General features: G+C 37.9%; 1 protein-coding gene across 1 annotated transcript; it reads left to right on the forward strand.

The window, feature by feature from the left end:
- Positions 1–1042: 1042 nt before the first annotated feature.
- LOC148742349 (uncharacterized) lies at positions 1043–10310 on the forward strand. The gene is made up of 6 exons (XM_088747277.1): positions 1043–1088; positions 1778–1822; positions 2831–3166; positions 3360–3611; positions 7118–7241; positions 10142–10310. Exons 1-6 carry the CDS (start codon positions 1043–1045, stop codon positions 10215–10217), a joined length of 879 nt encoding a protein of 292 aa, XP_088603403.1. The 3' UTR covers positions 10218–10310.
- The last annotated feature ends 3655 nt before the right edge of the window (positions 10311–13965 follow it).

The following is a 13965-nucleotide window of genomic DNA, read 5'->3' on the forward strand; positions in this document are numbered from 1 at the left end:
TTTAACATTTAACAAAGATGATTACTGAATTCTCTCTTCCATGAACCAAATCTTTGCAAATTAACCTCATTTGACAACAGAAGATAGAAAATAGGAGTTACCAGTAAGAGCAGTTAATAATTTGTGTATTTGTTGAAACATATCCTGTATATGCTATTTTTTTCAAATTCTGATCTTTTTTTCCTGCGATTTGAATTCTCCACAGAGGATTAAATTTCGCTTGTTTATATTCTGCGACGCCTTTTTCATGCGCGGGTCTTTACTTGAGTGAAAAAATGCGAAAATAAAGATCCTCGAAATTAAGTACCAACAAGGTAATCCAGCTAATAAATAACAAATGGCGCTTAGGTGCTTATTTTCTTTCATACAAATGGTGCTTAAATAAAAAAATGGTGTTTAGATGCTTATTTTCTTTAATACAGATTACGATATGTTACCCTTATAACAATTTCCAGCAAATGCACTTAATTTTAGACATTAAATCTTACAATTGATTTTCTGTTTACGAAGTCGAAGGTATGTCATTCTCCATGTACAGAGGAGGATGAAGTATTGGCGTGTGTTAAAACTTCCTTTCCAAAATAAAAGTAAGGCATTTAGAATGCTAATTATAAAAGCTGAAGACACTTCTGAACACTCGTAAAAGAAAGGCAATATAACTAGAAAGGCTAGAGGCTGACTTCAGTTTGTCGTAGATATTCCCCTCTGAAAAATTACTCACGCAACTGTTTCGCCACAACTAGTGCGAGCACTGTTTTTCTCTTCTTTTTTCCAGTTCATCTCTTTGATTAAACACGCTGAAAAACTTCTCTTCAGGATCAAGCTATGTGAGATAAATATATTTCGATCCCCTACGTTAGTAGCTTACGTATAACCCTACCAGCTTGAAACATCTGTTAAGGTTTTATTGATGTATACGCGAATAGAATATTTGTTGTGTTAGTAAAAGCGACTGTGGCGTAAAAACACTTCAGCGGAGAAAGCAACAATCCCCGTTCAGGTAATCTTGCAGTTTTTTTGTGTTATAACTCTGTTACTGAAAATGATTCAAGTAGAGATTTTGCTTCACCTCCGGAGAAAAATAAGAGGTAAAAAAAAAAATATGTCATAGAGGAGCGAAACGTTATGCGTCGTTGTTTGAGCAACTGACCTCTATGTAAAATTGTGACGACGACGAGTTTGCAATTTTCGTGTTTAAATTATTACTCAGCATTCAACGCAACTTAATTACAAAGAAAGCTACCTGGACTTCTAGAATTGAGATAGGCGTGACTGAACGTTTTCCTCTTTCATCGAGAGCGTCAAAACGATAGTAAAATAGCAGTCCACGAAAATGTGCCAGATGTTGCTAGAAGCCTTTAATTACAAGAAATGTTTAGAAACAGCAGTAAAAATTTTAAGTCAACAATTTTTATTGGAGGAGTATCAACTAACCTACACAGTGTCATTTTGAACTTATGATCTAAGCAGCTGAAATAGTGTAAGTTAGAAATTATTTTGCTGATCCATTCAAAAGTTTGGCGAAGGTTGTTTGGGTGCTCCGATGGGTAGAATAGCGCTAACATTCTCAGCATATTATAGCCATAGTGGCCAAAGGAACGCTTTGTCGTTAAGGCATAAATGTCCTGGTTCAATTACGAGACGAAGAAAGTAAGATTGAAGCGAAGGTGACACTGAACCGCGACATATACAACGTATAGATGTGTTAAGGTGCCGAGGAGAGTCCTACAGTTAAGGTAGCTTTGAATTTTAATACTCATTTGTTTTCTTTTTCCAGGAAAGATGTCTATCAACACCATGTGGACTTTCACTTTTGTTTTGGGTAAGTCGGTTGCGCTTGTTTGTAAAAGACACATATAGCTTTCACGAACGAGCATGAGACACATAATTGTAGTTTGGGTATTAGAACATTTCAAGGCAAACACAAACGTGATTTGCCGGGGGTAGGCTGGGATCAATTCTGTCGGCAAAATATCAACGAATAAGCGATGTTTGAGGCGAGTATTCTGTCTGTATGTTCACGTAAACTTATGAGTAGAACCAAGGAAAATCATTAACATTATCTAAAAGCAGAACAATTGAGGGAAAAATCTGTGAAATTCATTGGCTCTAATTGTATACGTTGATAATTTCTGTTTTTTTCTTTGTTTGTTTAATTTTGTTTCGTTTTGTTTTGTTTTGTTTTTATATTCTTGATGCCTTTTTAGCGGTTCCTCCTTTTTAATTAACATCGGTAAAGTAATAACACTGTAATATATAGTTTTGAGGAATTCATATTCTTCATAAATCAGTTGTAATTTGTGGAAAATACACATGATCCAAAGGGCCGAAGATGTTACGGCCACTAAGGGTAATCTCGAGCGAAATTTTAAAGTCTTGGTAAAATTTCAAGCAAATCACGTGATTTTACTGATGAGCATTGGAGGCTCGGCAGTATAAACTTTTTTGAGGGCGGAAGTCATCAAAGCCTTACCACGGCATGTAAGACAGTTCTTAACAAGAACATCGTATTTGTGTGAAGATCATGTGCGAAATCCATGCTTACCACATAGATAATCAGAATGACCCATAATGAATCGGTTGTTAACTACTGATGTAGGAGTTTGACTTGGTCACTGATTTATGAAAAATAGATTCCTCTCATATTACAGGTGCACTAGAAAAATACAGGAAAAGTCTATGAAGCTAATCTCAAAGTTTTTGAAGATTCTACATTATCGTTTACGAACACGATAAGAGAGGCTTGAAAACGAGATAGACAGTCATCATTTAACTCATTGTACAAAGTGTGTTTACTTATTATTCTATGAAATTATGTTCTTTATAATAGTTGCAATAATCACAGAAGTTTACCCCAGGAAAAAAATCGAAACCTTTGGTACAACTAAGCTCCTTCAAGTGGAGAAAGGGCAATATGTGGAAATAGGATTTCGCATCTATATTTCCTTTTGGGTTCCTGGAGCACCTTGTACTGATGAGGAGTATCTTGAGATCCGTGATGGTTATAATCAGTCTGCCAATCTACTGGGTGTATTTTGTGGAAGGGATAATCCTTATTTTACCCTGCGATCCAGTGGACATAACATGTGGTTAAGATTTTCACCTCAGCATAAATACCGGTTTGGGTGGGATTCAAGATATGAGGGAAAATCAATACATAAAACAGGTAGGAATGTTCAATGTTTAATTTCAAGAGATTTCTGCTGGTATCTTGAGTAAAATATTAAGTAATAGCATCGTCGGAATGCAGATCCAACCTGAGGAGGTTCGATTCCCCTTGGAACTCAGATATTTTTCCTTCGTCCCACGCTCGTGAAAAGACAAAAAAAATTACTTCAATATTTTCAATTTTTCTTTAGTTCCTGCAAACCTGAATACTGTAGCAAAGATCCAGTTCGTCCTGCTCAACCATTTTTCATCTCTGTGGTGCCCGGCGGGAGGGGGACCGGCTCCTCGTATTGTCTGGAGAAGGAATGATGCTGTTGTGCAAAACAGCACTAGTGTGCGACTCCGAGTTAACGTGACTGAACAAGAAAGAAATACAAAATACAGCTGCGAGGTGGACGACCATGGTCAATTGAAGAGGATTAACATCAGTCTTGTTGTCGAGAGTAAGTTTCAAGTTACATATTTACTTTAAGAGGAGCTCAGCTGTTGTTTGTGCTTATGGTAACCTAACGATTTGTCTTCCGAATTTTTGGGGTCTTTAATTATATTTTGTTTTAGAGTGAAATTTTCCACAATTTTATGTAAGGGTAATCGCACAAATAATATTCATGAAGTAAATCAAGATTAATTGCAGCGTAGTTTCATATCTCGAAAAAAAAATGACTTGCTACAATATTTTAAATGATTAATTTTGCGTTTAATTACTGCGCAGGTTACAGGTTGCTTAGAGCGGCGTTTATTGGTGTTTTTAACGAAAAGAGAACAACACGTGAAATAAAAATTTGTTCAAATTAGGCTCGTAAACTTGTTTCAGTGTAAAACATTTCTTTTCTATTCAATATGGTAATTAGCTTTTTTCATTTCTGTTCCACTCTTGTTTTTGATTAACGAATTCGGAAGTGAAAGTGAATTTATTGCAAACATGTTGCATGGGATTTTCTCAAAAAAAAGAGAAAGTAAATGAAATTTTAAATAAACTTCTGTTTTGTGGTTTGTTTTTTCGTGTTTTCGAATGAGCGCTACTCCTGAGAAAGAAAAAATTAAAAATAAGGATATTAAAATCTGCGCTTAACTTTGTAAATTCGTCACAAGCCACGTCAACTAAACGAGACTCCTTTTTAAGTAAATCTGTTCTTAAGCAAGCTTAATTAGGTATAATTAGGGTTTTTTCGACAATAAAACTGACAGGCAAATGAGAAACAGCGGTATGAATCCAGTTTTTAAATTTTCAAGGCTCTTAAATCTACGATCGCCAATTGTTCATGCTCCATAATAAGCGATGTCAGCCATAAAATTCTGTGCACTTAGAGCGAACTTCTCGAAAGTAATCTCCGCTTATCGAGAAAATCCGTCCGTTGGAAAGAAATGGAGATAGAAATTGTCAAAGTATTCATTTTTGACACTTGATTTCTTTTCCGATTAAAAAAAGCTTTCTCTCCCAGCCTTCACATCAGCGGCCTTGTGCGGTTGTCTCTTTATTTAATGGCATTTTATCTGTTACGCGCAGTGGTTTAATTGGTTCTTATCTCTAAGTTCATGACAATTTCAACCTCCTATCTGTTTTTCTGTGGTGTTGTATGGGTGACATCATTTGTTAAATATCGCGTTGATGGAATCGGCATTGATTGACTTTTACTTAATGTCTTTGATTTGAATGAATGAGTAATATATGAACTTACATAGATCTTCATCGGTTCGCCTTCTTCAAGGTCTCAAACCTCCTCACGGGCTAAAGAACGCTCTTGCCACAACGCTATTAACATGGGCCTGCTTGAAGGCCACGACACTCTCTGAGAGCAAGGCCTCAACGATTAGCAACCGTCTAGTATCTACTGCCGGTTCTCCTTTTTTATAAACGAACTGAGATTTGCTTGTCGAAGTTGCTAACTTTCTGGAAATTCATTCTTCTCCCCTGATTCTAAACGAATTATTTAAAGAGTGCATTCTGGTGCAGCGTTGTTCGAGTTCATGTAAACATTTGTGAAAGAAGTCTTAAGAAGACGAAGTTGTAGCAGCCGCTTGCATCAATCACAGCAGCCGTTGGAGTGGCCTAGACTTTGAAATTGTACTGGAAGCCAGATATGCTGTCTTGTTACCAGTTTCAAGGGGAATGATTCGAATTAATCATGCTTTGACCTTTCTCCTCATTGGAAAGAATTCGACCAGGTCTGAAATAATGTGATTACTCACAATTTTCTTATTCTTGGCTTTTCTCTGATTTCTGTCCATAATCAATTGATTTAAATGAATTACTGAAAACGAATTTAATAATAAATTAAAGTACATTAATTATCGATATTTAGCGATTGACTGCGCTGAGAAACTTATCCAACTATAGTTGGTAATGCATATGGTGAAGCTATTCTCTTTATCTCACGTGAAGGAGTATGTTGAAAATAACAGTGCCTGCAATTAATGATTTTCTCTGTACTCCCATCGAGAACTCTGCTGATCAAACTATTGAATATCTGAAGCCAGGTATTCGCAAAATTGTTCAGAACTGATAGATAAAAAAACTTTCCAAAGTCTCAAGGCAACGTGAATGCAGCTTTCTTTTGAGCTCAAATACAGTAGAACCCTGTTAATACTCGTAAGTCACTCGTAATACGCGCGCGGTGCTTAAGTCAGATCAAATAACCGCATAAGAAATTTATTGCCTGTTTCGTGCAGACAGTCTTACTCCCTCAGACGAAACAGGCGGTTTGAAATCCCATTGTGGAAGACCAAGCGTTTTAAGAACACATCTTAAATGAAATTGTGTATGGATACATTTTTTCAACAGAATTTGGATCTTAGAATACATTTTCATATTACATTATTAGGTTATAAAAGTTTTTAATTATATCATCATGTGATCATATTATTATCCTTAGGTTATAACTTTATAATACGTAGTTCAGCCCTTGGGCTGCCACGTGTTTCATTAACAAACTATCTAGCTATCTATCTAAAAAGAGGAGAGTTGCTTACTTTGTCATGTAAATCAGCAGCTTGATCAGCAAACGACGGAGATTAATAAAATTGGCTTGACCAAGCGTTTTGCTTTTCTAAATTTAGCCTAAGGCCGTATTAACTCAGTGAAGTTATCAACTGGATTTTACCGTTTGGGATTTTAAAATGTAGGCGGTGGCCGTTGGCCGTATTAACGGGTGACCACCGTTTACGAGGGTTTTAAATTCGAAAATGCAGGGTTATTTTTCCGAAACTTCCCGTAAAAATCTAATAACGAGGTGATCATATCACTGAGGTAGCGGTAAGGCGAGTTTACACTGAATAGTGGTCAAAAAGTGATGCAAACATTTGGTGTCAATTTTCACTGAGAAAGTGATTACTAAACGGTACCCACTAATCACCCAAACGCATGTCCATTACTTCAACTACGTTCGAGAAAAAATGCACCTAACATAATCAATGTCCATAGAGGCTGCGAAGCTAAGGGCCGTTTTTCGGTCAGGGTGGCCATGTTAGTTGCGCGACGTACATGTTACATGAGGAAATTGAGAATGGTTATATTCGGTCTATTAAACATTAAAAACAGAAAAATTTACTTCGTATTGCCCTTACTTTTCTTCTTATATTTGGACAAATCAAACGAGAAACAATAAAGAATACCTTCAATTCCCAACAAATCCCAATCTTTAATTATTTTAGATAATTTTTATTCATGGCGAATGATGACCATGCCAGTGATTAAAAAGGAACTTTTTGTTACAAAGGGTAGAACAAAATTTTAGAAATCTGATTGGAAATTTGCCTTTCATTTCAATGGGTGACGTTTTAGTTTTTGATGATGCGAAGGAATGCCGCTAAACGGATGGTTTACTTTGTAACGTACCATCATCGATTTCATTTAACAGTTGGGTTAATAAAATCTTAAAATAAAAGTGAACGATTAAAATAAATATGATTCAAATAACAACTTTAATTGAAGTCTGTTTTTATTTGTCAGTGTGCCCTCAACCGTGCCAATGCAAAGTCCTTAAAGGTAACATGAAGGGTTTAGTATCAGCCAATTGTGAAGGAAAACAGCTGAAGTCAATTCCAAAGAAAATTCCGCGAGCCTTAGCAAAGCTGTAAGTACTTTGTATGCATCATATAAAGCATTAAATTTGGTTCCTGTTTGAATTAAGAGGTGGCACAGTGACAGCCGAAAGTATGAGGAGAATATAACTAATAAAGTAGGTGAAAACAACAGCAAACATCAACAACTACAACCCAGCAAAAATATCTTGAATTTGCTAACAATAGCTAAGACCGGAAACGTAATTTTGGTGTTTTGGCATTGACTGTAGCGGTCCAAAACTAATCAGCCAAAGGTGAACCGGTCTCTTGAATATAAACGAGCTACAGGCAAAGATAGTCGTAAAGCGATATGAAATTTTTGAGTTTACTAAATGAACTTTCATAGGATATCTATTTCGGACTATCAGTATCAGAGCACTTAATTTTCCGGTTAAATTAGATTCCACGTATTATATAAACACTGGTTGGCGAAATGATCTTCGACATAGAGAGATATCATCAACCAAAAACACGGAAAATTTTCCTTCATCAGGGCTATGTTCAACTGGCCCGGCCTCTTGAGACGTTTTCAGACTTTAATTAAGGTAGAAAAAACTAAATTTTTTAAATAAAGCAAATTGGAAGGTTACACGCCTAGATAAGTAAAAGAAAACAATCTTAGGGTTAGCTGGAGATCTCGACTTCAGTAAAATTTTCAAACTCATCATTTCATATCGCAGTAAAGGAGCGTTAACCCGCGTCAGATCACTGCAGTGTAAAAATACCCAAGCTAAAAGGAAAATCGTCGATGTTAGATATCAGCGTAATACAAAGTTATCTGCATGAGGCGCTCATTAGTATATTGGTAAGAGCCGGCTGGTGAATCTCAAAATGAAGGCCACCACTGTGCCTGTGATAGAAAAAAATGGACTAGAGGATTATCAAGGCTTTGACAGCTGCCTCATTTGAATACAAGTTAAGAGCCTGGATTGTTCGTGGGCTGCCGCTGTGGTTAAACGTAACAGCCCTTCTTTACATGTTACCGCCAATGTTTATCAAATCCGTACAACCTACATGTAACCCTGAGACGCGATTCTACCGCTACCTCACTGCTGATGGACGATTAGATAAAACCGTCAAAGTATCACTGATGAAGGATTAAAGGCATTGATTTCACTGCAAGACCGCGGTTAAACGCTTCAACACAACCGCTACAGCAACGCTGTTAATGCTTGAGGGCATTCGTCAGAACACAGGTGATGATAGCTTAACCCGGGTTATCAAGAGATGGATATGGCACAGTCCACTACAGACGAACTATTAAAGACAACTACCACAACAGCAACAACACTGATCACCACTTGAAGATATCTGCTACTAAGCTGTTGATGACTGGTTGAACACAACTCTTAAAAAACCACCAAGAATGCTTGGATATAACCGGTACAGCGCCTCTGATAACTTCTTGGAGACAACGGCTAATAAATCTCTTATAAATGTTTTTAAGAAACTATTGAGAAGCGTTGGATGGTTATCCAACAACGCCAAGGAATGCGTGAAAAGAACTGCTGGAAAACCACACTTGAAGATAACCGCTAGAACACCGCTGACGAAAATCCTCTAAAAAACTGCGTAGGCTGGAAGATTGTCGCATGAGGAACACTAGAGGGCAACGGTGAAAATACCGCTCAGAAACGGTTGAATACAAGCGCATTAACGCAGACGGTTTGAGGACAACCGCCGCAAAAGCGCTGGTGAACGCTCATGAGGGTAACCGTTCAAAAACACGCTGGTTAACAGTTCACAACTTTTACGATCACAATCAGGACAACCGCCACAAAAAACGCCTAAGGAAGCCCGAAAACAACCGCAGAAATGTCCCTCAGTAACTGCTGCATCACCGCTGAAGGAGGACATCCATTGCAAACCTTCTCAGGAATACATGAAGACAACAAAATCAAAATTAAACCACTAAAAAGAGGTTGAATCCGCCGACAAGACAGGTAGGAACAAATAGCGTTATTCGCTATTAAAACATTAGGGAACGCCTGAAATCGACCGCTGCAGAAGCGCTAAGGACTGCAGAGAATGACTGCTGTCAAACTGTAAGAGAATCCTTACATGTCACTTGTTAGTAGGCTGCAACACTTCCCGTGAACCTGCATTTGCGAGAATGACCGCTGCCACCGACTAGAGCTTTTAGAAGAAATAGAGTATTCAAGGCCGTAATCTTGTCAAAATCAATATCAATAAAGTTTTCGGATGGTATTTATGATTAAATTATGTGTAAATGCTAAAGAGATAGACCAATTGAATAAACTTAATTAAGAATTAGAAATGTAATTGTGGCTCAATTATTTGCTTTGGTTCGATTCTGTATGTTAGGTTTTATTTTTAACTCTCTTTGCAACCGTCACTCATTATTAAGCGAATTGGTGGGTGTGGATGCCCCCACTGCACCCTCTGCAGGTCCTATCCCTACATGTCAGTACATTGACCCTGAAGATCAAGTGAGACGCTCCTTTATGTTTGACCCAGTTCAAGCCAATGAGCTTTGGAGCTGATCTCTATATCCGCGGGAAAGAATTCACTTAAAGCTGATGCACAAAGTGAGACAGAATTACCTCTGAGGGCTACATTGAAATCAGTCCATAAGAAGATAAACATTTGCTTCTGATAATGATTGTGTAGAGAAAATCAAATGCGTTTAAAATTTTCTAAGAGACTCAGAAAGTATTTCGGGTATTTCCCTTTGCATCATAATCATTACAGATTTAATGGGTTCTTTTTTGCTGGTTCTAATAAATAGACAAAGCATTGGTCAAAGCCCATAGCAAGTTCATTTGTACATCAAGCTCCGAGTCAAGTAAACATGCACCACTCCAGACTAGTCATTAATTTTTTTTTAAGCTGTGCAATTCAAGTTCACAGTCAAGTAAATTAGGTAATTGATTTGTTAATATTTTTCAAGGGACCTGTCCAATAACAAGTTGCAGAACTTGCCAGCAGGAGCCTTTAGTAACAACACAAAGCTGGAACATCTGTAAGGACGACGTTTCTTTAGCATATTTATAAGTAGATAAACACTTGCTTCTGATCCTGATTGTGTAGGGAAACGTAATATTACGTGTGTTTAAAATTTTCTAAGAGAGCCAAAAAATATTTCGGGTGTTTCCCTTTGCATCATGACCATTGCAGATTTCATTTTCTTTCTGCTGGTTATAGCAAACAGAAAAAGCATTAGTCAAAGCCCTCGTATTTTCGAAGAATAATCTCTACTTAGAAAGTTAATGATTTCAAGTGCACACGTTACCTTAGGGAGAAACTCACAGTAAGGTCAATTTTGCGTGAAACTTCGAGTCAAATCAACAAGCACCATACGGATAACTCCCTCATTTTTTTGTAAGCTGTGCAACTTAGGTCCACAGTTGAGTAACTGATCAAGGTGATTGATTTGTTAATTTGTCTCAAGGGACCTGTCTAAAAACAAGTTGCAGAACTTGTCAGCAGGAACCTTTAATAACAACAAACAGCTGGAAGATCTATAAGGACGACGTTTCTTTAGCATACGAACGTTTAGTGCTGATTTTTTGACCACATGCCGATGTATAGAGGCCTGATTTGAACTTTCACATCAGACTGAGTTTCTGGCCTCGGGATCATTGAATATTACTAAAGCAAGTTAGATTTTAGAGCGTCAAATTTCGAAAGTGTTATGAAACTAACAGTGCATAACTTAAATCGTATCAAGATGTTGTGAATTATATACTTTGTCACGCATTATGCTGATGTCATACCCGTGATTCCTTTCATCTGAATGGTATAAATGATATCAGTTACTACAGAAGGACTCAACATTATGCTTTAACAAGAAGTTGTTTTAATGAGGAGAAAAAGCCGATGTAATTTTCAAGCGATCGTTTCAAATACTTAAATAGTTTAAACAAAAATATGAAACGATCAGAGCGCTGCAGGCTAAGTCTTTTTGAAGCCGTTCATGAAACATCGTGAGAAAAACGATTATAAGTTTCATTTATCTACAAAACCTCGGTGAACAACATTTTGTGCAAAGTTCTCATCACTGAGCATCTATGCGTCAAAAGAAAAATGTCAGAATCTGGAACGGATCATGGGAAGTAGCATCCTCGGAGACCCAGTGGCTGTGAGTCGATTTCAAGTAAAGGGCAGAAGAGCCCCTGGGGACATTGTCTTACAAGACTAGTTCCAAACGGTCGCAATCGTTCTGGCATCTGATTGGTGCCAGAAAATCTTTGTGTTTTTCTGCCCAATCAGAGTGAAGTGACCTTTCGAGTCCTTTCGTGTGTTTTAAAACGCACATATACAACAAGCTCTGTTGCTTGCTATGTTTGTTTGGGCCTTGCGACGGGGCTTTGCCCGAGGTGAAAAGGTTCAGTCTCAGCACACAATTTAAGAGAAATCGATCAGATTGTCCGCGAAATCTTACCAGAAATTGTACTGAATACTTTCGCAGGTATCACTAGAGAACGTGTTTAAAAGTTTGCGAGGTTCGTATAAAACATAATGGTTGCAAGCATTGATATGTCGCTTTAAACGTTAGATGAGATGTAAGCCTAAATCTCTCAAGACTTTTAGTGGCATTTGCTGTAACTGAAACTTTTCCAATCCCGTGAAGCTATTTCGTTACACGGGCCACGCAGGTATGTCGAGCAACTGGCGCTTACGCAACTTTTTCGGCACGCCCGGCCAAAATCTAATGTAATCTTCTCTTGAAAAAAACATAAAAGCTAAACGTGGAAACTTTTGTTGATTATATGTGGGTAGATAACCCTGTACTAAGCTGACATTTACAATAAAGGAAGCCCGCCCTTTCCATCCAATATTTCTTGGTCTTTGGTTTGTTTTCCCCAATGAAAGCAGCATCGATTCCTAATGATCAAAGGTATTTAACTTGGTCTTCAACAATCGACAAAAGAGGTGAAATGACAATGACCAAGGGAGTAGAAGATAATCCGTGGCCTTTCGAGCTCAAGAAATTGAACACTCTACACAGCAGTTGAAAGATTAAACTTTTTCCAAACCCCCTCGGTAACTCTCCGAAAACATATCTCCTTTCCACGATGTTCTCGATGATTAGTTTTTGTTCAGATTTTAATTAGCTAATCGGAAACACAGCTAAGCTTTCTTTAAGCGCTTGCTGGAGGTCGTCCACGTACTTAACGTTTTCTGCAACGTTGGCCATATTGCGAAAGACTTTACTACAAAGCAACGATTAGAATTTGGAGCGCACAGAAAGCTATGTAAACGTAAGCGCCAGTTGCTGGACATACCTGAGTGGCCCGTGCGACGAAACAACTTCACGGGATTGGAAAAGCTTCAGTCACAACAAATTGTACAAAAAATCGTGAAAGATTTAGGCTTACATCTCAACTAACGTTTAATGCGACACCTTCAACCATTATGTTTTACACGAACCTCGCAAACTTTTAAACACGTTCTCTTGTCATACCTACGAAAGTGTTGGGGCAAATTTTTCTTCTTTTTATTTTCATTTTCTCACTTACTTGTTATCGTGTATTCTTTTCTGTTCCCTCCGGTATTTCGTTAGTTACGCTCCTTTGTTATTTGCTGTATGTAAATTTCGTTATAGTTTTATTACCTCGCCCTTATTTATTGCCAGTTTTTGTACCGAGCTATTAGTGTCACATCATTCCTCGAAGTAGGTTTCTTCTTCGGTGGCCCTGACCAACAACCCTATCTTTCTCAGCATTTGGTAAGCAGTTTTGTTTTCATCGTTTTTTTTTTTATTTCATTATGCAGTCGCCTTAAAGTAGTTTTTTCTGTATTGTAACTTATTTTTTCGCTCCTTTGTAGGAATTTACTTTCTTTGCTGATAGTAAACACATTTGCTGACATTATGAACGTGTTGTGTATGTAACTGGCCCTTGCCCGTTCAGAAAGTATTCAGTATAATTTCCGGTAAGATTTCGCAGACAATCTGATCGATTTCTCTTACATTGTGTGCTGAGACTGAAACTTTTCACCGCGGGCGAGGCCTCGTCGCACGGCCTAAACAAACATAGCGAGCAACAGAGCTTGTTGTATATGTGCGTGTTAAAACACACGAAAGGACTCCAAACGACACTTCACTCTGATTGGGCAGAAAAACACAAAGATTTTCTGGCACCAATCAGATGGCAGAACGACTGCGACTGTTTGGAACTAGTCTTGTAAGACAATGTCCCCAGGGGCTCGCAGTCCCTGGGTCTCCGAGGATTGGGAAGTGGGGGATTTTGGTACTTTGGAACACAGTGCTGTATTTTTATTAAACTCTCGTAAGTTGGGGAGAAATTGGTTTCTAATCGGATTACCATGGCAACGTAAAAACTCAAGCTAACAAACAAGTGCGTTTTAGACTCCTTTAGGGATTAAATGTAAAAGAGTATGCCAAGTTGCAAATTTAGAACGATTCTGGAATGTTTCTCTTTTATTCTTATTACATATCTGAATAACGAAAATGAACTGATAATTGGCTCAACTGCCGGAAATTTGGAGAGGTACAAATTTCCAAGACCTCAGTTTTTCATATCGTGATCAAGGAACAGTATTCTGTGCCGGCTTACTGCAGGTTTAAAAAGACTTAACTAAACGGAAAACCGTCGATCATAGATCAGAATAATACATAACGCTCCACATGAGGAGCTTAGCATCCCATTTAGTGTCAGAAAATTCTCACAGTGCTATTGATACCAGAACCCCCTGCCCACCAGATTTAAGAGCCACTGACCATAGATATCGAGAAACCACCGACAGTTG

The sequence above is a fragment of the Stylophora pistillata genome, chromosome 1 (assembly GCF_964205215.1).
Source record: "Stylophora pistillata chromosome 1, jaStyPist1.2, whole genome shotgun sequence".
Classification (NCBI taxonomy): domain Eukaryota; kingdom Metazoa; phylum Cnidaria; class Anthozoa; order Scleractinia; family Pocilloporidae; genus Stylophora; species Stylophora pistillata.